We start from the raw sequence: 27723 nt of genomic DNA on the forward strand, positions 1-27723 counted from the left end.
AAACACCTTCCATCCTCTACCGTGCGCCCTGGACAGGAAGCAGATCGGAGGATGGAGGGGCTGGGGCTCCTTATAGCTCCTGGCCAAGTGTTTTCTGTCATAGGGTGCAAGGGAAATAAAAGCTAAGTTTTCAAAATTGAAGAGTTTTTTTTAATTTTTATAAACAAATAGCAGAAAGTATTGACCAACATTTACCACTTGGATGAGTTAAAGAATCGCCATGTTTGACAATTCTAGTCTGTGCCTACTTTCATCGCCAGTGCTCCACTTCACCCATTCGGCCCGGCGGTTTTAATTAGCAGGAGACAAGGGTTTCCTCCTTACATTCTCCAGCCCTCTGGCAGGGAGCACATGGTAGGTGTTCACACTGGTGTGGTGCTCTTTGGCAGCCATTGTTTCTGTGATTCTTTGTGAGGTGGTGCGGCCCAAAGCCAGGAGCTTGGTTGGGCAGTAGTGGGTCGCTCCCCCTGTGGGCACGGTGCTGCGCCAGTGTCAGGTTAGGGACTCACTGACTAGGCGCCCTTGACGTGGCGAGTGGACTTGTACTTTTTTTATCAAAATGTATAACAACAACCTGTTTGTATTTTGATCTTTTCAGCATAAATTCAAAAACTAATGGTGGATGTGCGGTTGTGTTTCTGTTTGTCTAGTTTTGTTTTTACAACATTAGCACTTAAAGTGAGATGGGCCAAATATCTGGAATGGGCCCCGGACCAGACATCCAAAATAGGTCATCAAATGGGCACTGTCACCTCCAAAAACACTATATAATATAGATAACATGATTTGTAATTTACAATGTGTGTTTATTTTTGGGGTGAACAATGCTCTGTGAGCTGGGGGCATATCATGGAGACACTTCTATCCACCCCCCCCCGGACACATCATCAGTCTCCGGTCCATGGGGGGTCTGGCCGCAGTTATACGTACAGGTAGAACACCCCCTAAATGGCAAAACCAGAAAGCAGCAGCTCACGGGAGTCACATGGTATATCACATGACAGAGGTAGATGGCACTTTATTTAAAGCCTCCTTTAATTTTCCAGAGTATAAACAAAAAAAATATATAAAAATCAGATTTATAAAATACACCAGAATTATAAAAAAAAAGTCTGTGCGAAAGGGAGCGCGGCCCCAGGAAACACCGGCGCGGCCCATAAATAAGAAATCGATTTACTGGAGATAAATAAAATTATTATAGTTCAAATCCTTTATACAAAACAGAGACCCCCAATAATCACCCCAACGGGGTCACGGGAAGTCTGCCGCCAGCCTGCCGAGGGTCACTCTGCCCAACTCCAGGTGGATCCCCTCCAAATAGTGAAGAAACCTGAGGAGAAAAAAGGGTCACTAGTGGGGTAGAGACGGAATAGTAATGGGGTACAGACCCCTAATAGTGAGGAGACCTGAGGATATAATGTGGGGTCACTACTGGGGTATATGGAGAAGGAATAGTAATGGGGTACAGACCCCTAATAGTGAGGAGACCTGAGGATATAATGTGGGGTCACTACTGGGGTATATGGAGAAGGAATAGTAATGGGGTACAGACCCCCTAATAGTGAGGAGACCTGAGGATATAATGTGGGGGTCACTACTGGGGTATATGGAGAAGGAATAGTAATGGGGTACAGACCCCCTAATAGTGAGGAGACCTGAGGATATTATGTGTGGTCACTACTGGGGTATATGGAGAAGGAATAGTAATGGGGTACAGACCCCTAATAGTGAGGAGACCTGAGGATATAATGTGGTCACTACTGGGGTATATGGAGAAGGAATAGTAATGGGGTACAGACCCCTAATAGTGAGGAGACCTGAGGATATAATGTGGGGTCACTACTGGGGTATATGGAGAAGGAATAGTAATGGGGTACAGACCCCTAATAGTGAGGAGACCTGAGGATATAATGTGGGGTCACTACTGGGGTATATGGAGAAGGAATAGTAATGGGGTACAGACCCCTAATAGTGAGGAGACCTGAGGATATAATGTGTGGTCACTACTGGGGTATATGGAGAAGGAATAGTAATGGGGTACAGACCCCCTAATAGTGAGGAGACCTGAGGATATAATGTGGTCACTACTGGGGTATATGGAGAAGGAATAGTAATGGGGTACAGACCCCTAATAGTGAGGAGACCTGAGGATATAATGTGGTCACTACTGGGGTATATGGAGAAGGAATAGTAATGGGGTACAGACCCCCTAATAGGAGACCTGAGGATATAATGTGGGGTCACTACTGGGGTATATGGAGAAGGAATAGTAATGGGGTACAGACCCCTAATAGTGAGGAGACCTGAGGATATAATGTGGGGTCACTACTGGGGTATATGGAGAAGGAATAGTAATGGGGTACAGACCCCTAATAGTGAGGAGACCTGAGGATATAATGTGGGGTCACTACTGGGGTATATGGAGAAGGAATAGTAATGGGGTACAGACCCCCTAATAGGAGACCTGAGGATATAATGTGGGGTCACTACTGGGGTATATGGAGAAGGAATAGTAATGGGGTACAGACCCCTAATAGTGAGGAGACCTGAGGATATAATGTGGTCACTACTGGGGTATATGGAGAAGGAATAGTAATGGGGTACAGACCCCTAATAGTGAGGAGACCTGAGGATATAATGTGGGGTCACTACTGGGGTATATGGAGAAGGAATAGTAATGGGGTACAGACCCCCTAATAGTGAGGAGACCTGAGGATATAATGTGGGGTCACTACTGGGGTATATGGAGAAGGAATAGTAATGGGGTACAGACCCCCTAATAGTGAGGAGACCTGAGGATATTATGTGTGGTCACTACTGGGGTATATGGAGAAGGAATAGTAATGGGGTACAGACCCCCTAATAGTGAGGAGACCTGAGGATATAATGTGTGGTCACTACTGGGGTATATGGAGAAGGAATAGTAATGGGGTACAGACCCCTAATAGTGAGGAGACCTGAGGATATAATGTGGTCACTACTGGGGTATATGGAGAAGGAATAGTAATGGGGTACAGACCCCTAATAGTGAGGAGACCTGAGGATATAATGTGGGGTCACTACTGGGGTATATGGAGAAGGAATAGTAATGGGGTACAGACCCCTAATAGTGAGGAGACCTGAGGATATAATGTGGGGTCACTACTGGGGTATATGGAGAAGGAATAGTAATGGGGTACAGACCCCTAATAGTGAGGAGACCTGAGGATATTATGTGGGGTCACTACTGGGGTATATGGAGAAGGAATAGTAATGGGGTACAGACCCCTAATAGTGAGGAGACCTGAGGATATAATGTGGTCACTACTGGGGTATATGGAGAAGGAATAGTAATGGGGTACAGACCCCTAATAGTGAGGAGACCTGAGGATATAATGTGGTCACTACTGGGGTATATGGAGAAGGAATAGTAATGGGGTACAGACCCCTAATAGTGAGGAGACCTGAGGATATAATGTGGTCACTACTGGGGTATATGGAGAAGGAATAGTAATGGGGTACAGACCCCTAATAGTGAGGAGACCTGAGGATATAATGTGGTCACTACTGGGGTATATGGAGAAGGAATAGTAATGGGGTACAGACCCCTAATAGTGAGGAGACCTGAGGATATTATGTGTGGTCACTACTGGGGTATATGGAGAAGGAATAGTAATGGGGTACAGACCCCTAATAGTGAGGAGACCTGAGGATATAATGTGTGGTCACTACTGGGGTATATGGAGAAGGAATAGTAATGGGGTACAGACCCCTAATAGTGAGGAGACCTGAGGATATAATGTGTGGTCACTACTGGGGTATATGGAGAAGGAATAGTAATGGGGTACAGACCCCTAATAGTGAGGAGACCTGAGGATATAATGTGGTCACTACTGGGGTATATGGAGAAGGAATAGTAATGGGGTACAGACCCCTAATAGTGAGGAGACCTGAGGATATAATGTGTGGTCACTACTGGGGTATATGGAGAAGGAATAGTAATGGGGTACAGACCCCTAATAGTGAGGAGACCTGAGGATATAATGTGGGGTCACTACTGGGGTATATGGAGAAGGAATAGTAATGGGGTACAGACCCCTAATAGTGAGGAGACCTGAGGATATAATGTGGGGTCACTACTGGGGTATATGGAGAAGGAATAGTAATGGGGTACAGACCCCTAATAGTGAGGAGACCTGAGGATATTATGTGGGGTCACTACTGGGGTATATGGAGAAGGAATAGTAATGGGGTACAGACCCCCTAATAGTGAGGAGACCTGAGGATATAATGTGGGGTCACTACTGGGGTATATGGAGAAGGAATAGTAATGGGGTACAGACCCCTAATAGTGAGGAGACCTGAGGATATAATGTGGTCACTACTGGGGTATATGGAGAAGGAATAGTAATGGGGTACAGACCCCTAATAGTGAGGAGACCTGAGGATATAATGTGGGGTCACTACTGGGGTATATGGAGAAGGAATAGTAATGGGGTACAGACCCCTAATAGTGAGGAGACCTGAGGATATAATGTGGTCACTACTGGGGTATATGGAGAAGGAATAGTAATGGGGTACAGACCCCTAATAGTGAGGAGACCTGAGGATATAATGTGGTCACTACTGGGGTATATGGAGAAGGAATAGTAATGGGGTACAGACCCCTAATAGTGAGGAGACCTGAGGATATAATGTGGGGTCACTACTGGGGTATATGGAGAAGGAATAGTAATGGGGTACAGACCCCTAATAGTGAGGAGACCTGAGGATATAATGTGTGGTCACTACTGGGGTATATGGAGAAGGAATAGTAATGGGGTACAGACCCCTAATAGTGAGGAGACCTGAGGATATAATGTGGTCACTACTGGGGTATATGGAGAAGGAATAGTAATGGGGTACAGACCCCTAATAGTGAGGAGACCTGAGGATATAATGTGGTCACTACTGGGGTATATGGAGAAGGAATAGTAATGGGGTACAGACCCCTAATAGGAGACCTGAGGATATAATGTGGGGTCACTACTGGGGTATATGGAGAAGGAATAGTAATGGGGTACAGACCCCTAATAGTGAGGAGACCTGAGGATATAATGTGTGGTCACTACTGGGGTATATGGAGAAGGAATAGTAATGGGGTACAGACCCCTAATAGTGAGGAGACCTGAGGATATAATGTGGTCACTACTGGGGTATATGGAGAAGGAATAGTAATGGGGTACAGACCCCTAATAGTGAGGAGACCTGAGGATATAATGTGGGGTCACTACTGGGGTATATGGAGAAGGAATAGTAATGGGGTACAGACCCCTAATAGTGAGGAGACCTGAGGATATAATGTGGGGTCACTACTGGGGTATATGGAGAAGGAATAGTAATGGGGTACAGACCCCTAATAGTGAGGAGACCTGAGGATATAATGTGTGGTCACTACTGGGGTATATGGAGAAGGAATAGTAATGGGGTACAGACCCCTAATAGTGAGGAGACCTGAGGATATAATGTGGGGTCACTACTGGGGTATATGGAGAAGGAATAGTAATGGGGTACAGACCCCTAATAGTGAGGAGACCTGAGGATATAATGTGGTCACTACTGGGGTATATGGAGAAGGAATAGTAATGGGGTACAGACCCCTAATAGTGAGGAGACCTGAGGATATAATGTGGGGTCACTACTGGGGTATATGGAGAAGGAATAGTAATGGGGTACAGACCCCTAATAGTGAGGAGACCTGAGGATATAATGTGGGGTCACTACTGGGGTATATGGAGAAGGAATAGTAATGGGGTACAGACCCCTAATAGTGAGGAGACCTGAGGATATAATGTGTGGTCACTACTGGGGTATATGGAGAAGGAATAGTAATGGGGTACAGACCCCCTAATAGTGAGGAGACCTGAGGATATAATGTGGGGTCACTACTGGGGTATATGGAGAAGGAATAGTAATGGGGTACAGACCCCTAATAGTGAGGAGACCTGAGGATATAATGTGGGGTCACTACTGGGGTATATGGAGAAGGAATAGTAATGGGGTACAGACCCCTAATAGTGAGGAGACCTGAGGATATAATGTGGGGTCACTACTGGGGTATATGGAGAAGGAATAGTAATGGGGTACAGACCCCTAATAGTGAGGAGACCTGAGGATATTATGTGGGGTCACTACTGGGGTATATGGAGAAGGAATAGTAATGGGGTACAGACCCCTAATAGTGAGGAGACCTGAGGATATTATGTGTGGTCACTACTGGGGTATATGGAGAAGGAATAGTAATGGGGTACAGACCCCTAATAGTGAGGAGACCTGAGGATATAATGTGGTCACTACTGGGGTATATGGAGAAGGAATAGTAATGGGGTACAGACCCCTAATAGTGAGGAGACCTGAGGATATAATGTGGGGTCACTACTGGGGTATATGGAGAAGGAATAGTAATGGGGTACAGACCCCCTAATAGTGAGGAGACCTGAGGATATAATGTGGTCACTACTGGGGTATATGGAGAAGGAATAGTAATGGGGTACAGACCCCCTAATAGTGAGGAGACCTGAGGATATAATGTGGGGTCACTACTGGGGTATATGGAGAAGGAATAGTAATGGGGTACAGACCCCTAATAGTGAGGAGACCTGAGGATATAATGTGGTCACTACTGGGGTATATGGAGAAGGAATAGTAATGGGGTACAGACCCCCTAATAGTGAGGAGACCTGAGGATATAATGTGGTCACTACTGGGGTATATGGAGAAGGAATAGTAATGGGGTACAGACCCCCTAATAGTGAGGAGACCTGAGGATATAATGTGGTCACTACTGGGGTATATGGAGAAGGAATAGTAATGGGGTACAGACCCCTAATAGTGAGGAGACCTGAGGATATTATGTGTGGTCACTACTGGGGTATATGGAGAAGGAATAGTAATGGGGTACAGACCCCTAATAGTGAGGAGACCTGAGGATATAATGTGGGGGTCACTACTGGGGTATATGGAGAAGGAATAGTAATGGGGTACAGACCCCCCTAATAGTGAGGAGACCTGAGGATATAATGTGGGGTCACTACTGGGGTATATGGAGAAGGAATAGTAATGGGGTACAGACCCCTAATAGTGAGGAGACCTGAGGATATAATGTGGGGTCACTACTGGGGTATATGGAGAAGGAATAGTAATGGGGTACAGACCCCTAATAGTGAGGAGACCTGAGGATATTATGTGGGGTCACTACTGGGGTATATGGAGAAGGAATAGTAATGGGGTACAGACCCCTAATAGTGAGGAGACCTGAGGATATAATGTGTGGTCACTACTGGGGTATATGGAGAAGGAATAGTAATGGGGTACAGACCCCTAATAGTGAGGAGACCTGAGGATATAATGTGGTCACTACTGGGGTATATGGAGAAGGAATAGTAATGGGGTACAGACCCCTAATAGTGAGGAGACCTGAGGATATAATGTGGTCACTACTGGGGTATATGGAGAAGGAATAGTAATGGGGTACAGACCCCTAATAGTGAGGAGACCTGAGGATATAATGTGGGGTCACTACTGGGGTATATGGAGAAGGAATAGTAATGGGGTACACACCCCTAATAGTGAGGAGACCTGAGGATATAATGTGGGGTCACTACTGGGGTATATGGAGAAGGAATAGTAATGGGGTACAGACCCCTAATAGTGAGGAGACCTGAGGATATAATGTGTGGTCACTACTGGGGTATATGGAGAAGGAATAGTAATGGGGTACAGACCCCTAATAGTGAGGAGACAATGTGGGGTCACTACTGTAGGTGGGTGTTATCGTCCCTGATCATGTGATCTGTTTCTTACCTCCTCTTGGTCTTCCCTTCCTCCTTCTCCTTCTCTAGGTGGCAGATGGTACGCAGGGCCGGCAGATACTCCGTCACGTTGGCGTCACGGTTCCCCAGGCCCACAAAGGCGCGGTGTGACATCACGTCTCTCACCACAGAGCGGCGGCTCTCAGCGAGGCTGTGAGTGGAGGGATATAGTGAGTACAGAATAATAAGGGGACACAGCGGCCCTTGCACACATCACTTACTCTGTGGTGGCGGCCGGCTCTCCGAAGTTCACCTGCTCCCGGGCCGCGGTCACCCGCAGGGTCAGCTCCTCCGTGGGATCTTTACCGGATAATTTACACAACTCCAGAGAAGACAAGGCTGTAGAGAGCGTAGAGGAACATTTGTGGAAGGAGAGCGCCTCTATGAGGCCACGAATGTCCCCACAGTTCTGGGCGCCCCACCAGTCCTGACCCCGGGTCCGCAGCCCATCACACAGACCATTCTTCAGTCTGCTCTCCGTCCAGCTGGGTCTGTGGGTGTAGGCGGGGTCAGACGGGTCACACGTGGCGCAGTCCAGAAAGGACATGTGGTCGGCATATTCTGTCATGGAATCCAAACATTGATAGACCAGGAGAGACGCCTGCCGCTCTGTGGAGGACAGCACCCGCCTCACCACCCCGACATCTCCGGGCCGCTCCTCCTCCGGATCCTTGGCGCCTGCACCCACAACTTCATCCACAGAGTTAGAGTCGCTTTCAAACAGGTCACTGTCATTGAGCAGGACCAGCTTCCTCCGACGCCTCATGGCTGCAGACGGCTTCACATTGGCGTCCTCCTCAAAACTATCGTCATCTTCAGGGGCCGGCGCTGGGACCTGCTGGACCACCGGCTCGAGGATGTGCACAGGTAACGGCAGAAGTAACTCCAGATTACTGGATGTGAAGGAAATGTTCCGGCAATGAAACTCCGACAAGAGCCGAAGGATCCGCTCCCACTCCACCGCCTCCAGGATCTTGTCCTGACACATAAGAGGAGCAGAGGTTACAGTTATCACCTATTACCATACCTGCGGGGAGTATAATACAGGGGGAGGGGCCCACACATCACCTATTACCATACCTGCGGGGAGTATAATACAGGGGGAGGGGCCCAAACATCACCAGACACATAAGAGGAGCAGAGGTTACAGTCATCACCTATTACCATACCTGCGGGGAGTATAATACAGGGGGAGGGGCCCACACATCACCAGACACATAAGAGGAGCAGAGGTTACATCACCTATTACCATACCTGCGGGGAGTATAATACAGGGGGAGGGGCCCACACATCACCTATTACCATACCTGCGGGGAGTATAATACAGGGGGAGGGGCCCACACATCACCAGACACATAAGAGGAGCAGAGGTTACATCACCTATTACCATACCTGTGGGGAGTATAATACAGGGGGAGGGGCCCACACATCACCAGACACATAAGAGGAGCAGAGGTTACAGTCATCACCTATTACCATACCTGCGGGGAGTATAATACAGGGGGAGGGGCCCACACATCACCAGACACATAAGAGGAGCAGAGGTTACATCACCTATTACCATACCTGTGGGGAGTATAATACAGGGGGAGGGGCCCACACATCACCAGACACATAAGAGGAGCAGAGGTTACATCACCTATTACCATACCTGCGGGGAGTATAATACAGGGGGAGGGGCCCACACATCACCTATTACCATACCTGCGGGGAGTATAATACAGGGGGAGGGGCCCACACATCACCAGACACATAAGAGGAGCAGAGGTTACAGTCATCACCTATTACCATACCTGCGGGCAGTATAATACAGGGGGAGGGGCCCACACATCACCAGACACATAAGAGGAGCAGAGGTTACATCACCTATTACCATACATGCGGGGAGTATAATACATAGGGGAGGGGCCCACACATCACCAGACACATCTATGTAGTCATGGGGGCAGAACCTGCTCTTCGTATCACCCTGGGTGTGCCACTAACACCCTCACCCTGGGCATCCCACAACGAGACAAGGGGCTTCGTCTAAACCCTGATTACTGATAAATCCTGGTGTTTGGGGGTCCCCTCCTCCCCTCATGTTACCCGGATTGGACGGCATGGATCAGGTGACATGAGGGAGCACTCACCCTCACAAAGGAGATCAGGCAGTAATTGGGGGCTAGGATACTGTTGACACCCATCAGGTTCTCGGCACAGCCCACACTGCACCCGGGCACCTCTGCGCTCCTCATCTCTGGATCTCTGCGGAAGACGCCATCGCTCGCCTCCATCTTACGTTTATCTGTAAAAACACAAACAAGCTGAGGCCGAGCGCAGGAGAGGACGTGTCTTGTACCTCCCCCACTGTTGGGTGGCGCTCGCAGGGATGACACTCACCAGGAGGGGGCAGCGGCTTCTCCAGCGATCCTCCTCCCCCGCTGCGGGCCCAGAACTGCAGGTGCAGGAGGCTCCGTCTTATGTCACATCCATTCATGGTCAGGAACGTCATCAGATCCGTCCTGTCCATCCGCAGGTTCTCAGCTAAACAGAGGACCTGGAGGAAACTGCAGACATTCACCTACAAGAGAGGAGGGGTGAGAGACCACCAGAGACATCACACAGGAGGAGGGACCCGAGACACCACCCAGGAGGAGGGACCCGAGACACCACCCAGGAGGAGGGACCAGAGACACCACCCAGGAGGAGGGACCAGAGACACCACCCAGGAGGAGGGACCAGAGACACCACCCAGGAGGAGGGACCAGAGACACCACCCAGGAGGAGGGACCAGAGACACCACCCAGGAGGAGGGACCAGAGACACCACCCAGGAGGAGGGACCAGAGACACCACCCAGGAGGAGGAACCAGAGACACCACCCAGGAGGAGGGACCAGAGACACCACCCAGGAGGAGGGACCAGAGACACCACCCAGGAGGAGGGACCAGAGACACCACCCAGGAGGAGGGACCAGAGACACCACCCAGGAGGAGGGACCAGAGACACCACCCAGGAGGAGGGACCAGAGACACCACCCAGGAGGAGGGACCAGAGACACCACCCAGGAGGAGGGACCAGAGACACCACCCAGGAGGAGGGACCAGAGACACCACCCAGGAGGAGGGACCAGAGACACCACCCAGGAGGAGGGACCAGAGACACCACCCAGGAGGAGGGACCAGAGACACCACCCAGGAGGAGGGACCAGAGACACCACCCAGGAGGAGGGACCAGAGACACCACCCAGGAGGAGGGACCAGAGACACCACCCAGGAGGAGGGACCAGAGACACCACCCAGGAGGAGGGACCAGAGACACCACCCAGGAGGAGGGACCAGAGACACCACCCAGGAGGAGGGACCAGAGACACCACCCAGGAGGAGGGACCAGAGACACCACACAGGAGGAGGGACCAGAGACACCACACAGGAGGAGGGACCAGAGACACCACACAGGAGGGACCAGAGACACCACACAGGAGGAGGGACCAGAGACACCACACAGGAGGGATCAGAGACACCACACAGGAGGGATCAGACACCACACAGGAGGGGGGACCAGAGACACCACACAGGAGGGACCAGAGACATCACACAGGAGGAGGGACCAGAGACATCACACAGGAGGAGGGACCAGAGACACCACACAGGAGGGACCAGAGACACCACACAGGAGGAGGGACCAGAGACACCACACAGGAGGAGGGATCAGAGACACCACACAGGAGGAGGGACCAGAGACACCACACAAGAGGGATCAGAGACACCACACAAGAGGAATCAGAGACACCAAACAAGAGGGATCAGAGACACCACACAAGAGGGATCAGAGACACCACACAAGAGGGATCAGAGACACCACACAGGAGGGATCAGAGACACCACACAGGAGGGATCAGAGACACCACACAGGAGGGATCAGAGACACCACACAGGAGGGATCAGAGACACCACACAGGAGGGATCAGAGACACCACACAAGAGGGATCAGAGACACCACACAGGAGGAGGGATCAGAGACACCACACAGGAGGAGGGATCAGAGACACCACACAGGAGGAGGGATCAGAGACACCACACAAGAGGGATCAGAGACACCACACAGGAGGAGGGATCAGAGACACCACACAGGAGGAGGGATCAGAGACACCACACAGGAGGAGGGATCAGAGACACCACACAGGAGGAGGGACCAGAGACACCACACAAGAGGGATCAGAGACACCACACAAGAGGAATCAGAGACACCACACAGGAGGGATCAGCCTGACATGTGATCCACTGATCGTTCTCCCGCTTACACAGACGTCACTTACCACAGATGGTGAACGGAAGGAAATCTCCTCAAATGTTCCATCAAACGTCATCCGGAACGTAGGATCTAAGAACATAAAATGATGTAAACATGTGACCACACCACCACAGAACCAGACCTCCCAGGGGCCCCCACCCACACACCACCACAGAACCAGACCTCCCAGGGGCCCCAACCCACACACCACCACCACAGAACCAGACCTCCCAGGGGCCCCCACCCACACACCACCACCACAGAACCAGACCTCCCAGGGGCCCCCACCCACACATCACCACAGAACCAGACCTCCCAGGGGCCCCCACCCACACACCACCACAGAACCAGACCTCCCAGGGGCCCCCACCCACACACCACCACCACAGAACCAGACCTCCCAGGGGCCCCCACCCACACACCACCACCACAGAACCAGACCTCCCAGGGGCCCCCACCCACACACCACCACCACAGAACCAGACGTCCCAGGGGCCCCCACCCACACACCACCACCACAGAACCAGACGTCCCAGGGGCCCCCACCCACACACCACCACCACAGAACCAGACCTCCCAGGGGCCCCAACCCACACACCACCACCACAGAACCAGACCTCCCAGGGGCCCCCACCCACACACCACCACCACAGAACCAGACCTCCCAGGGGCCCCCACCCACACATCACCACAGAACCAGACCTCCCAGGGGCCCCCACCCACACACCACCACAGAACCAGACCTCCCAGGGGCCCCCACCCACACACCACCACCACAGAACCAGACGTCCCAGGGGCCCCCACCCACACACCACCACCACAGAACCAGACCTCCCAGGGGCCCCCACCCACACACCACCACCACAGAACCAGACGTCCCAGGGGCCCCCACCCACACACCACCACCACCACCACAGAACCAGACGTCCCAGGGGCCCCCACCCACACACCACCACCACAGAACCAGACCTCCCAGGGGCCCCCACCCACACACCACCACCACAGAACCAGACCTCCCAGGGGCCCCCACCCACACACCACCACCACAGAACCAGACCTCCCAGGGGCCCCCACCCACACACCACCACCACAGAACCAGACGTCCCAGGGGCCCCCACCCACACACCACCACCACAGAACCAGACGTCCCAGGGGCCCCCACCCACACACCACCACCACAGAACCAGACCTCCCAGGGGCCCCCACCCACACACCACCACCACAGAACCAGACCTCCCAGGGGCCCCCACCCACACACCACCACCACAGAACCAGACCTCCCAGGGGCCCCCACCCACACACCACCACCACAGAACCAGACCTCCCAGGGGCCCCCACCCACACACCACCACCACAGAACCAGACCTCCCAGGGGCCCCCACCCACACACCACCACCACAGAACCAGACCTCCCAGGGGCCCCCACCCACACACCACCACAGAACAAGACCTCCCAGGGGCCCCCACCCACACACCACCACCACAGAACCAGACCTCCCAGGGGCCCCCACCCACACCCCACCACCACAGAACCAGACCTCCCAGGGGCCCCAACCCACACACCACCACAGAACCAGACCTCCCTAGGGCCCCCATCCACACCCCACCACCACAGAACCAGACCTCCCAGGGGCCCCAACCCACACCCCACCACAGAACCAGACCTCACAAGGGGCCACAGCCAGATACCATTGCAGAACCAGAAATAACCCCTGTGTATGGTAAATGCTATGAGGTCAGGACACAGATCACAAAAAACACACCAACACCACACCTCAACCATACACCACACATGGTCAGTCATCAGACATGATACAATACTGACACCCCAACCATACACCACACATGGTCAGCCATCAAACATGATACAATACTGACACCCCAACCATACACCACACATGGTCAGCCATCAGACATGATACCTACACTGACACCCCAACCATACACCACACATGGTCAGTCAGACATGATACAATACTGACACCCCAACCATACACCACACATGGTCAGCCATCAGACATGATACAATACTGACACCCCAACCATACACCACACATGGTCAGCCATCAGACATGATACAACACTGACACCTCAACCATACACCACACATGGTCAGTCATCAGACATGATACAATACTGACACCCCAACCATACACCACACATGGTCAGCCATCAGACATGATACAATACTGACACCCCAACCATACACCACACATGGTCAGCCATCAGACATAGTACAATACTGACACCCCAACCATACACCACACATGGTCAGCCATCAGACATGATACAATACTGACACCCCAACCATACACCACACATGGTCAGCCATCAGACATGATACCTACACTGACACAACCATACACCACACATGGTCAGCCATCAGACATGATACAATACTGACACCCCAACCATACACCACACATGGTCAGCCATCAGACATGATACAACACTGACACCCCAACCATACACCACACATGGTCAGCCATCAGACATGATACAATACTGACACCCCAACCATACACCACACATGGTCAGCCATCAGACATGATACAACACTGACACCCCAACCATACACCACACATGGTCAGCCATCAGACATGATACAATACTGACACCCCAACCATACACCACACATGGTCAGCCATCAGACATGATACAATACTGACACCCCAACCATACACCACACATGGTCAGCCATCAGACATGATACAATACTGACACCCCAACCATACATCACACATGGTCAGCCATCAGACATGATACAACACTGACACCCCAACCATACACCACACATGGTCAGCCATCAGACATGATACAATACTGACACCCCAACCATACACCACACATGGTCAGCCATCAGACATGATACAATACTGACACCCCAACCATACACCACACATGGTCAGTCATCAGACATGATACAATACTGACACCTCAACCATACATCACACATGGTCAGTCATCAGACATGATACAACACTGACACCCCAACCATACACCACACATGGTCAGCCATCAGACATGATACAATACTGACACCCCAACCATACACCACACATGGTCAGCCATCAGACATGATACAATACTGACACCCCAACCATACACCACACATGGTCAGCCATCAGACATGATACAATACTGACACCCCAACCATACACCACACATGGTCAGCCATCAGACATGATACAATACTGACACCCCAACCATACACCACACATGGTCAGCCATCAGACATGATACAATACTGACACCCCAACCATACACCACACATGGTCAGCCATCAGACATGATACAATACTGACACCCCAACCATACACCACACATGGTCAGCCATCAGACATGATACAATACTGACACCCCAACCATACACCACACATGGTCAGCCATCAGACATGATACAATACTGACACCCCAACCATACACCACACATGGTCAGCCATCAGACATGATACCATACTGACACCCCAACCATACACCACACATGGTCAGCCATCAGACATGATACCTACACTGACACCCCAACCATACACCACACATGGTCAGCCATCAGACATGATACAATACTGACACCCCAACCATACATCACACATGGTCAGCCATCAGACATGATACAATACTGACACCCCAACCATACATCACACATGGTCAGCCATCAGACATGATACAATACTGACACCCCAACCATACACCACACATGGTCAGCCATCAGACATGATACCATACTGACACCCCAACCATACACCACACATGGTCAGCCATCAGACATGATACCTACACTGACACCCCAACCATACACCACACATGGTCAGTCATCAGACATGATACAATACTGACACCTCAACCATACACCACACATGGTCAGCCATCAGACATGATACCTACACTGACACCCCAACCATACACCACACATGGTCAGTCATCAGACATGATACAATACTGACACCCCAACCATACATCACACATGGTCAGCCATCAGACATGATACAATACTGACACCCCAACCATACACCACACATGGTCAGCCATCAGACATGATACAATACTGACACCCCAACCATACACCACACATGGTCAGCCATCAGACATGATACAATACTGACACCCCAACCATACACCACACATGGTCAGCCATCAGACATGATACAATACTGACACCCCAACCATACACCACACATGGTCAGCCATCAGACATGATACCTACACTGACACCCCAACCATACACCACACATGGTCAGCCATCAGACATGATACAATACTGACACCTCAACCATACACCACACATGGTCAGCCATCAGACATGATACAATACTGACACCTCAACCATACACCACACATGGTCAGTCATCAGACATGATACAATACTGACACCTCAACCATACACCACACATGGTCAGTCATCAGACATGATACAATACTGACACCCCAACCATACACCACACATGGTCAGCCATCAGACATGATACAATACTGACACCCCAACCATACACCACACATGGTCAGTCATCAGACATGATACCATACTGACACCCCAACCATACACCACACATGGTCAGCCATCAGACATGATACAACACTGACACCTCAACCATACACCACACATGGTCAGTCATCAGACATGATACAACACTGACACCCCAACCATACACCACACATGGTCAGCCATCAGACATGATACCTATACTGACACCCCAACCATACACCACACATGGTCCGCCATCAGACATGATACCATACTGACACCCCAACCATACACCACACATGGTCAGCCATCAGACATGATACAACACTGACACCCCAACCATACACCACACATGGTCAGCCATCAGACATGATACAATACTGACACCCCAACCATACACCACACATGGTCAGCCATCAGACATGATACAACACTGACACCCCAACCATACACCACACATGGTCAGCCATCAGACATGATACCACACTGACACCTCAACCATACACCACACATGGTCAGCCATCAGACATGATACAACACTGACACCCCAACCATACACCACACATGGTCAGCCATCAGACATGATACCTATACTGACACCCCAACCATACACCACACATGGTCAGCCATCAGACATGATACAATACTGACACCCCAACCATACACCACACATGGTCAGCCATCAGACATGATACCTACACTGACACCCCAACCATACACCACACATGGTCAGCCATCAGACATGATACCTACACTGACACCCCAACCATACACCACACATGGTCAGCCATCAGACATGATACAATACTGACACCCCAACCATACACCACACATGGTCAGCCATCAGACATGATACAATACTGACACCCCAACCATACACCACACATGGTCAGCCATCAGACATGATACAATACTGACACCCCAACCATACACCACACATGGTCAGTCATCAGACATGATACAATACTGACACCCCAACCATACATCACACATGGTCAGCCATCAGACATGATACAATACTGACACCCCAACCATACACCACACATGGTCAGTCATCAGACATGATACAATACTGACACCCCAACCATACATCACACATGGTCAGCCATCAGACATGATACAATACTGACACCCCAACCATACATCACACATGGTCAGCCATCAGACATGATACCTACACTGACACAACCATACACCACACATGGTCAGCCATCAGACATGATACAACACTGACACCCCAACCATACACCACACATGGTCAGCCATCAGACATGATACAATACTGACACCCCAACCATACATCACACATGGTCAGCCATCAGACATGATACCTACACTGACACAACCATACACCACACATGGTCAGCCATCAGACATGATACAACACTGACACCCCAACCATACACCACACATGGTCAGTCATCAGACATGATACAATACTGACACCCCAACCATACATCACACATGGTCAGTCATCAGACATGATACAATACTGACACCCCAACCATACACTACACATGGTCAGCCATCAGACATGATACCATACTGACACCCCAACCATACACCACACATGGTCAGCCATCAGACATGATACAATACTGACACCCCAACCATACACCACACATGGTCAGCCATCAGACATGATACCTATACTGACACCCCAACCATACACCACACATGGTCAGCCATCAGACATGATACCACACTGACACCTCAACCATACACCACACATGGTCAGCCATCAGACATGATACAACACTGACACCCCAACCATACACCACACATGGTCAGCCATCAGACATGATACAATACTGACACCCCAACCATACACCACACATGGTCAGCCATCAGACATGATACCTATACTGACACCCCAACCATACACCACACATGGTCAGCCATCAGACATGATACCTACACTGACACCCCAACCATACACCACACATGGTCAGCCATCAGACATGATACAATACTGACACCCCAACCATACACCACACATGGTCAGCCATCAGACATGATACAATACTGACACCCCAACCATACACCACACATGGTCAGCCATCAGACATGATACAATACTGACACCCCAACCATACACCACACATGGTCAGTCATCAGACATGATACAATACTGACACCCCAACCATACATCACACATGGTCAGCCATCAGACATGATACAATACTGACACCCCAACCATACACCACACATGGTCAGTCATCAGACATGATACAATACTGACACCCCAACCATACATCACACATGGTCAGCCATCAGACATGATACAATACTGACACCCCAACCATACACCACACATGGTCAGCCATCAGACATGATACAATACTGACACCCCAACCATACATCACACATGGTCAGCCATCAGACATGATACAACACTGACACCCCAACCATACACCACACATGGTCAGTCATCAGACATGATACAATACTGACACCCCAACCATACACCACACATGGTCAGCCATCAGACATGATACAACACTGACACCCCAACCATACACCACACATGGTCAGCCATCAGACATGATACAATACTGACACCTCAACCATACACCACACATGGTCAGTCATCAGACATGATACAATACTGACACCCCAACCATACACCACACATGGTCAGCCATCAGACATGATACAATACTGACACCTCAACCATACACCACACATGGTCAGTCATCAGACATGATACAATACTGACACCCCAACCATACACCACACATGGTCAGCCATCAGACATGATACAATACTGACACCCCAACCATACACCACACATGGTCAGTCATCAGACATGATACAATACTGACACCCCAACCATACACCACACATGGTCAGCCATCAGACATGATACAATACTGACACCTCAACCATACACCACACATGGTCAGTCATCAGACATGATACCTACACTGACACCCCAACCATACACCACACATGGTCAGCCATCAGACATGATACAATACTGACATCCCAACCATACACCACACATGGTCAGCCATCAGACATGATACAATACTGACACCCCAACCATACACCACACATGGTCAGTCATCAGACATGATACAATACTGACACCCCAACCATACACCACACATGGTCAGCCATCAGACATGATACAATACTGACACCCCAACCATACACCACACATGGTCAGCCATCAGACATGATACAATACTGACACCCCAACCATACACCACACATGGTCAGCCATCAGACATGATACAATACTGACACCCCAACCATACACCACACATGGTCAGCCATCAGACATGATACAACACTGACACCCCAACCATACACCACACATGGTCAGCCATCAGACATGATACCTACACTGACACCCCAACCATACACCACACATGGTCAGCCATCAGACATGACACAATACTGACACCCCAACCATACACCACACATGGTCAGCCATCAGACATGATACAATACTGACACCCCAACCATACACCACACATGGTCAGCCATCAGACATGATACAATACTGACACCCCAACCATACACCACACATGGTCAGCCATCAGACATGATACAATACTGACACCCCAACCATACACCACACATGGTCAGCCATCAGACATGATACAATACTGACACCCCAACCATAAACCACACATGGTCAGCCATGATACAACACTGACACCTCAACCATACACCACACATGGTCAGCCATCAGACATGATACAATACTGACACCTCAACCATACATCACACATGGTCAGCCATCAGACATGATACAATACTGACACCCCAACCATACACCACACATGGTCAGCCATCAGACATGATACAATACTGACACCCCAACCATACACCACACATGGTCAGCCATCAGACATGATACCTACACTGACACCTCAACCATACACCACACATGGTCAGCCATCAGACATGATACCTACACTGACACCCCAACCATACACCACACATGGTCAGCCATCAGACATGATACAATACTGACACCCCAACCATACACCACACATGGTCAGCCATCAGACATGATACAATACTGACACCCCAACCATACACCACACATGGTCAGCCATCAGACATGATACAATACTGACACCCCAACCATACACCACACATGGTCAGCCATCAGACATGATACAATACTGACACCTCAACCATACACCACACATGGTCAGCCATCAGACATGATACAATACTGACACCCCAACCATACACCACACATGGTCAGCCATCAGACATGATACCTACACTGACACCCCAACCATACACCACACATGGTCAGCCATCAGACATGATACAACACTGACACCCCAACCATACACCACACATGGTCAGCCATCAGACATGATACCTACACTGACACCCCAACCATACATCACACATGGTCAGCCATCAGACATGATACAATACTGACACCCCAACCATACACCACACATGGTCAGCCATCAGACATGATACAATACTGACACCCCAACCATACACCACACATGGTCAGCCATCAGACATGATACCTACACTGACACCCCAACCATACATCACACATGGTCAGCCATCAGACATGATACAATACTGACACCCCAACCATACACCACACATGGTCAGCCATCAGACATGATACAATACTGACACCCCAACCATACACCACACATGGTCAGCCATCAGACATGATACAATACTGACACCCCAACCATACACCACACATGGTCAGCCATCAGACATGATACAATACTGACACCCCAACCATACACCACACATGGTCAGCCATCAGACATGATACCTACACTGACACCCCAACCATACACCACACATGGTCAGCCATCAGACATGATACAATACTGACACCCCAACCATACACCACACATGGTCAGCCATCAGACATGATACAATACTGACACCCCAACCATAAACCACACATGGTCAGCCATGATACAACACTGACACCTCAACCATACACCACACATGGTCAGCCATCAGACATGATACAATACTGACACCTCAACCATACATCACACATGGTCAGCCATCAGACATGATACAATACTGACACCCCAACCATACACCACACATGGTCAGCCATCAGACATGATACAATACTGACACCCCAACCATACACCACACATGGTCAGCCATCAGACATGATACCTACACTGACACCTCAACCATACACCACACATGGTCAGCCATCAGACATGATACCATACTGACACCCCAACCATACACCACACATGGTCAGCCATCAGACATGATACAATACTGACACCCCAACCATACACCACACATGGTCAGCCATCAGACATGATACCATACTGACACCCCAACCATACACCACACATGGTCAGTCATCAGACATGATACAATACTGACACCCCAACCATACACCACACATGGTCAGCCATCAGACATGATACAATACTGACACCCCAACCATACACCACACATGGTCAGCCATCAGACATGATACAACACTGACACCCCAACCATACACCACACATGGTCAGCCATCAGACATGATACAACACTGACACCCCAACCATACACCACACATGGTCAGCCATCAGACATGATACAATACTGACACCCCAACCATACACCACACATGGTCAGCCATCAGACATGATACCTACACTGACACCCCAACCATACACCACACATGGTCAGCCATCAGACATGATACAACACTGACACCTCAACCATACACCACACATGGTCAGCCATCAGACATGATACAATACTGACACCCCAACCATACACCACACATGGTCAGCCATCAGACATGATACCATACTGACACCCCAACCATACACCACACATGGTCAGTCATCAGACATGATACAACACTGACACCCCAACCATACACCACACATGGTCAGCCATCAGACATGATACAATACTGACACCTCAACCATACACCACACATGGTCAGTCAGACATGATACAATACTGACACCCCAACCATACACCACACATGGTCAGTCATCAGACATGATACAACACTGACACCCCAACCATACACCACACATGGTCAGTCATCAGACATGATACAACACTGACACCCCAACCATACACCACACATGGTCAGCCATCAGACATGATACAATACTGACACCTCAACCATACACCACACATGGTCAGTCATCAGACATGATACAATACTGACACCCCAACCATACACCACACATGGTCAGCCATCAGACATGATACAATACTGACACCCCAACCATACACCACACATGGTCAGCCATCAGACATGATACAATACTGACACCCCAACCATACACTACACATGGTCAGCCATCAGACATGATACAATACTGACACCCCAACCATACACCACACATGGTCAGCCATCAGACATGATACAATACTGACACCCCAACCATACACCACACATGGTCAGCCATCAGACATGATACAATACTGACACCCCAACCATACACCACACATGGTCAGTCATCAGACATGATACCTACACTGACACAACCATACACCACACATGGTCAGCCATCAGACATGACACAACACTGACACCAACCATACACCACACATGGTCAGCCATCAGACATGATACAATACTGACACCCCAACCATACACCACACATGGTCAGTCATCAGACATGATACAATACTGACACCCCAACCATACACCACACATGGTCAGTCATCAGACATGATACCATACTGACACCCCAACCATACACCACACATGGTCAGCCATCAGACATGATACAATACTGACACCCCAACCATACACCACACATGGTCAGCCATCAGACATGATACAACACTGACACCCCAACCATACACCACACATGGTCAGCCATCAGACATGATACAATACTGACACCCCAACCATACACCACACATGGTCAGCCATCAGACATGATACAATACTGACACCCCAACCATACACCACACATGGTCAGCCATCAGACATGATACAATACTGACACCCCAACCATACACCACACATGGTCAGTCATCAGACATGATACAATACTGACACCCCAACCATACACCACACATGGTCAGCCATCAGACATGATACAATACTGACACCCCAACCATACACCACACATGGTCAGTCAGACATGATACAATACTGACACCCCAACCATACACCACACATGGTCAGTCAGACATGATACAATACTGACACCCCAACCATACACCACACATGGTCAGCCAACAGACATGATACAATACTGACACCCCAACCATACACCACACATGGTCAGCCATCAGACATGATACCTATACTGACACCTCAACCATACACCACACATGGTCAGCCATCAGACATGATACAATACTGACACCCCAACCATACACCACACATGGTCAGCCATCAGACATGATACAACACTGACACCCCAACCATACACCACACATGGTCAGCCATCAGACATGATACAACACTGACACCCCAACCATACACCACACATGGTCAGCCATCAGACATGATACAACACTGACACCTCAACCATACACCACACATGGTCAGCCATCAGACATGATACAATACTGACACCCCAACCATACACCACACATGGTCAGCCATCAGACATGATACAATACTGACACCCCAACCATACACCACACATGGTCAGCCATCAGACATGATACAATACTGACACCCCAACCATACACCACACATGGTCAGTCATCAGACATGATACAATACTGACACCCCAACCATACACCACACATGGTCAGCCATCAGACATGATACAATACTGACACCCCAACCATACACCACACATGGTCAGCCATCAGACATGATACAACACTGACACCCCAACCATACACCACACATGGTCAGTCATCAGACATGATACAACACTGACACCCCAACCATACACCACACATGGTCAGCCATCAGACATGATACCATACTGACACCTCAACCATACACCACACATGGTCAGCCATCAGACATGATACAATACTGACACCCCAACCATACACCACACATGGTCAGCCATCAGACATGATACAATACTGACACCCCAACCATACACCACACATGGTCAGCCATCAGACATGATACAATACTGACACCCCAACCATACACCACACATGGTCAGCCATCAGACATGATACAATACTGACACCCCAACCATACACCACACATGGTCAGCCATCAGACATGATACAATACTGACACCCCAACCATACACCACACATGGTCAGCCATCAGACATGATACAATACTGACACCTCAACCATACACCACACATGGTCAGTCATCAGACATGATACAATACTGACACCCCAACCATACACCACACATGGTCAGCCATCAGACATGATACAATACTGACACCCCAACCATACACCACACATGGTCAGCCATCAGACATGATACCTACACTGACACAACCATACACCACACATGGTCAGCCATCAGACATGATACAACACTGACACCCCAACCATACACCACACATGGTCAGTCATCAGACATGATACAACACTGACACCCCAACCATACACCACACATGGTCAGCCATCAGACATGATACAACACTGACACCCCAACCATACACCACACATGGTCAGCCATCAGACATGATACAACACTGACACCCCAACCATACACCACACATGGTCAGCCATCAGACATGATACAATACTGACACCCCAACCATACACCACACATGGTCAGCCATCAGACATGATACCTACACTGACACAACCATACACCACACATGGTCAGCCATCAGACATGATACAATACTGACACCCCAACCATACACCACACATGGTCAGCCATCAGACATGATACAACACTGACACCCCAACCATACACCACACATGGTCAGCCATCAGACATGATACCTACACTGACACCCCAACCATACACCACACATGGTCAGCCATCAGACATGATACAATACTGACACCCCAACCATACACCACACATGGTCAGCCATCAGACATGATACCATACTGACACCCCAACCATACACCACACATGGTCAGCCATCAGACATGATACCTACACTGACACAACCATACACCACACATGGTCAGCCATCAGACATGATACCATACTGACACCCCAACCATACACCACACATGGTCAGCCATCAGACATGATACAATACTGACACCCCAACCATACACCACACATGGTCAGCCATCAGACATGATACAATACTGACACCCCAACCATACACCACACATGGTCAGCCATCAGACATGATACCATACTGACACCCCAACCATACACCACACATGGTCAGCCATCAGACATGATACAATACTGACACCCCAACCATACATCACACATGGTCAGCCATCAGACATGATACAATACTGACACCCCAACCATACACCACACATGGTCAGCCATCAGACATGATACAATACTGACACCCCAACCATACACCACACATGGTCAGCCATCAGACATGATACCTACACTGACACAACCATACACCACACATGGTCAGTCATCAGACATGACACAACACTGACACCAACCATACACCACACATGGTCAGCCATCAGACATGATACAATACTGACACCCCAACCATACACCACACATGGTCAGCCATCAGACATGATACAATACTGACACCCCAACCATACACCACACATGGTCAGCCATCAGACATGATACAACACTGACACCCCAACCATACACCACACATGGTCAGCCATCAGACATGATACAATACTGACACCCCAACCATACACCACACATGGTCAGCCATCAGACATGATACCTATACTGACACCCCAACCATACACCACACATGGTCAGCCATCAGACATGATACAACACTGACACCCCAACCATACACCACACATGGTCAGTCATCAGACATGATACAATACTGACACCCCAACCATACACCACACATGGTCAGCCATCAGACATGATACAATACTGACACCCCAACCATACACCACACATGGTCAGCCATCAGACATGATACAATACTGACACCCCAACCATACACCACACATGGTCAGCCATCAGACATGATACAATACTGACACCCCAACCATACACCACACATGGTCAGCCATCAGACATGATACAATACTGACACCCCAACCATACACCACACATGGTCAGCCATCAGACATGATACAATACTGACACCCCAACCATACACCACACATGGTCAGCCATCAGACATGATACCATACTGACACCCCAACCATACACCACACATGGTCAGCCATCAGACATGATACAACACTGACACCTCAACCATACACCACACATGGTCAGCCATCAGACATGATACAATACTGACACCCCAACCATACACCACACATGGTCAGCCATCAGACATGATACAATACTGACACCCCAACCATACACCACACATGGTCAGCCATCAGACATGATACCATACTGACACCCCAACCATACACCACACATGGTCAGCCATCAGACATGATACAACACTGACACCCCAACCATACACCACACATGGTCAGCCATCAGACATGATACCTACACTGACACCCCAACCATACACCACACATGGTCTGCCATGAGGAATGGCTCGGTACTCACCACTAGTAGTGAGGATCACCGGCCTCTTGGTTGTGCTCATAAAAGTCTTCACAGCGCTAAGAAATCCTGTATCATCTTCAAAAATTATGTCAACCTGCAAAATACACCCCAACAAAACTCAATCATAACGACCACCCCTATAATGCAGTCATACAGGAGATTCCCAAAGTCTATACCCCCCAATAGTCATACAGGAGACCTCCAAATCTATGCACCCCACCAGAACATATCCACAAAAAAAAAAAAAATTATCTATTCCCCACCCGCTAACAATACAATCAGAGACCCCAAAAATCTACACCCCCCCAATCATAAAGGAGGCCCCCAAACCTATACCCCTCACAACACGGCTATAGAAGATACCCCCCAAATCTTTACTCCTAATCAGCGTCGTAAAGGAGAACCCTAAAATCTATACAACCCCCCCCTCGCAATACTGTCATAAAGGAGACCCCCTCAAGATCTATTCTCCCCCCCGCCCCTCATACTCACCTCTTCAAACAGAATTAGGGAGGTGGCGGTTTTACGGTGAGATTCCTCCGACCCGTCTGATATTGAGGAGAGAGATCTAGAAGGTTTTCCATCATTGATCTTTATATCTGAGCCGCTTTGTTGAGC

At 49.5% G+C, this 27723-nt stretch overlaps 1 protein-coding gene across 1 annotated transcript in view; it reads right to left on the reverse strand.

The window, feature by feature from the left end:
• Positions 1-972: 972 nt before the first annotated feature.
• The window catches only part of LOC130298950 (ATPase family AAA domain-containing protein 5-like), a 59195-nt gene continuing 32444 nt past the window's right edge, over positions 973-27723 (reverse strand). Inside the window, exons 13-20 of the mRNA XM_056551379.1 lie at positions 27598-27722; positions 27106-27199; positions 12129-12193; positions 10212-10392; positions 9962-10116; positions 8051-8808; positions 7822-7980; positions 973-1330 (exon numbers count right to left, since the gene is read on the reverse strand). Of these exons, the coding sequence (XP_056407354.1) occupies positions 1252-1330; positions 7822-7980; positions 8051-8808; positions 9962-10116; positions 10212-10392; positions 12129-12193; positions 27106-27199; positions 27598-27722 (1616 nt within the window). The 3' untranslated portion in view covers positions 973-1251. The remainder of the gene's footprint in view (positions 1331-7821; positions 7981-8050; positions 8809-9961; positions 10117-10211; positions 10393-12128; positions 12194-27105; positions 27200-27597; position 27723) is intronic.

This window comes from Hyla sarda, unplaced genomic scaffold (genome assembly GCF_029499605.1).
Source record: "Hyla sarda isolate aHylSar1 unplaced genomic scaffold, aHylSar1.hap1 scaffold_1028, whole genome shotgun sequence".
NCBI lineage: Eukaryota > Metazoa > Chordata > Amphibia > Anura > Hylidae > Hyla > Hyla sarda.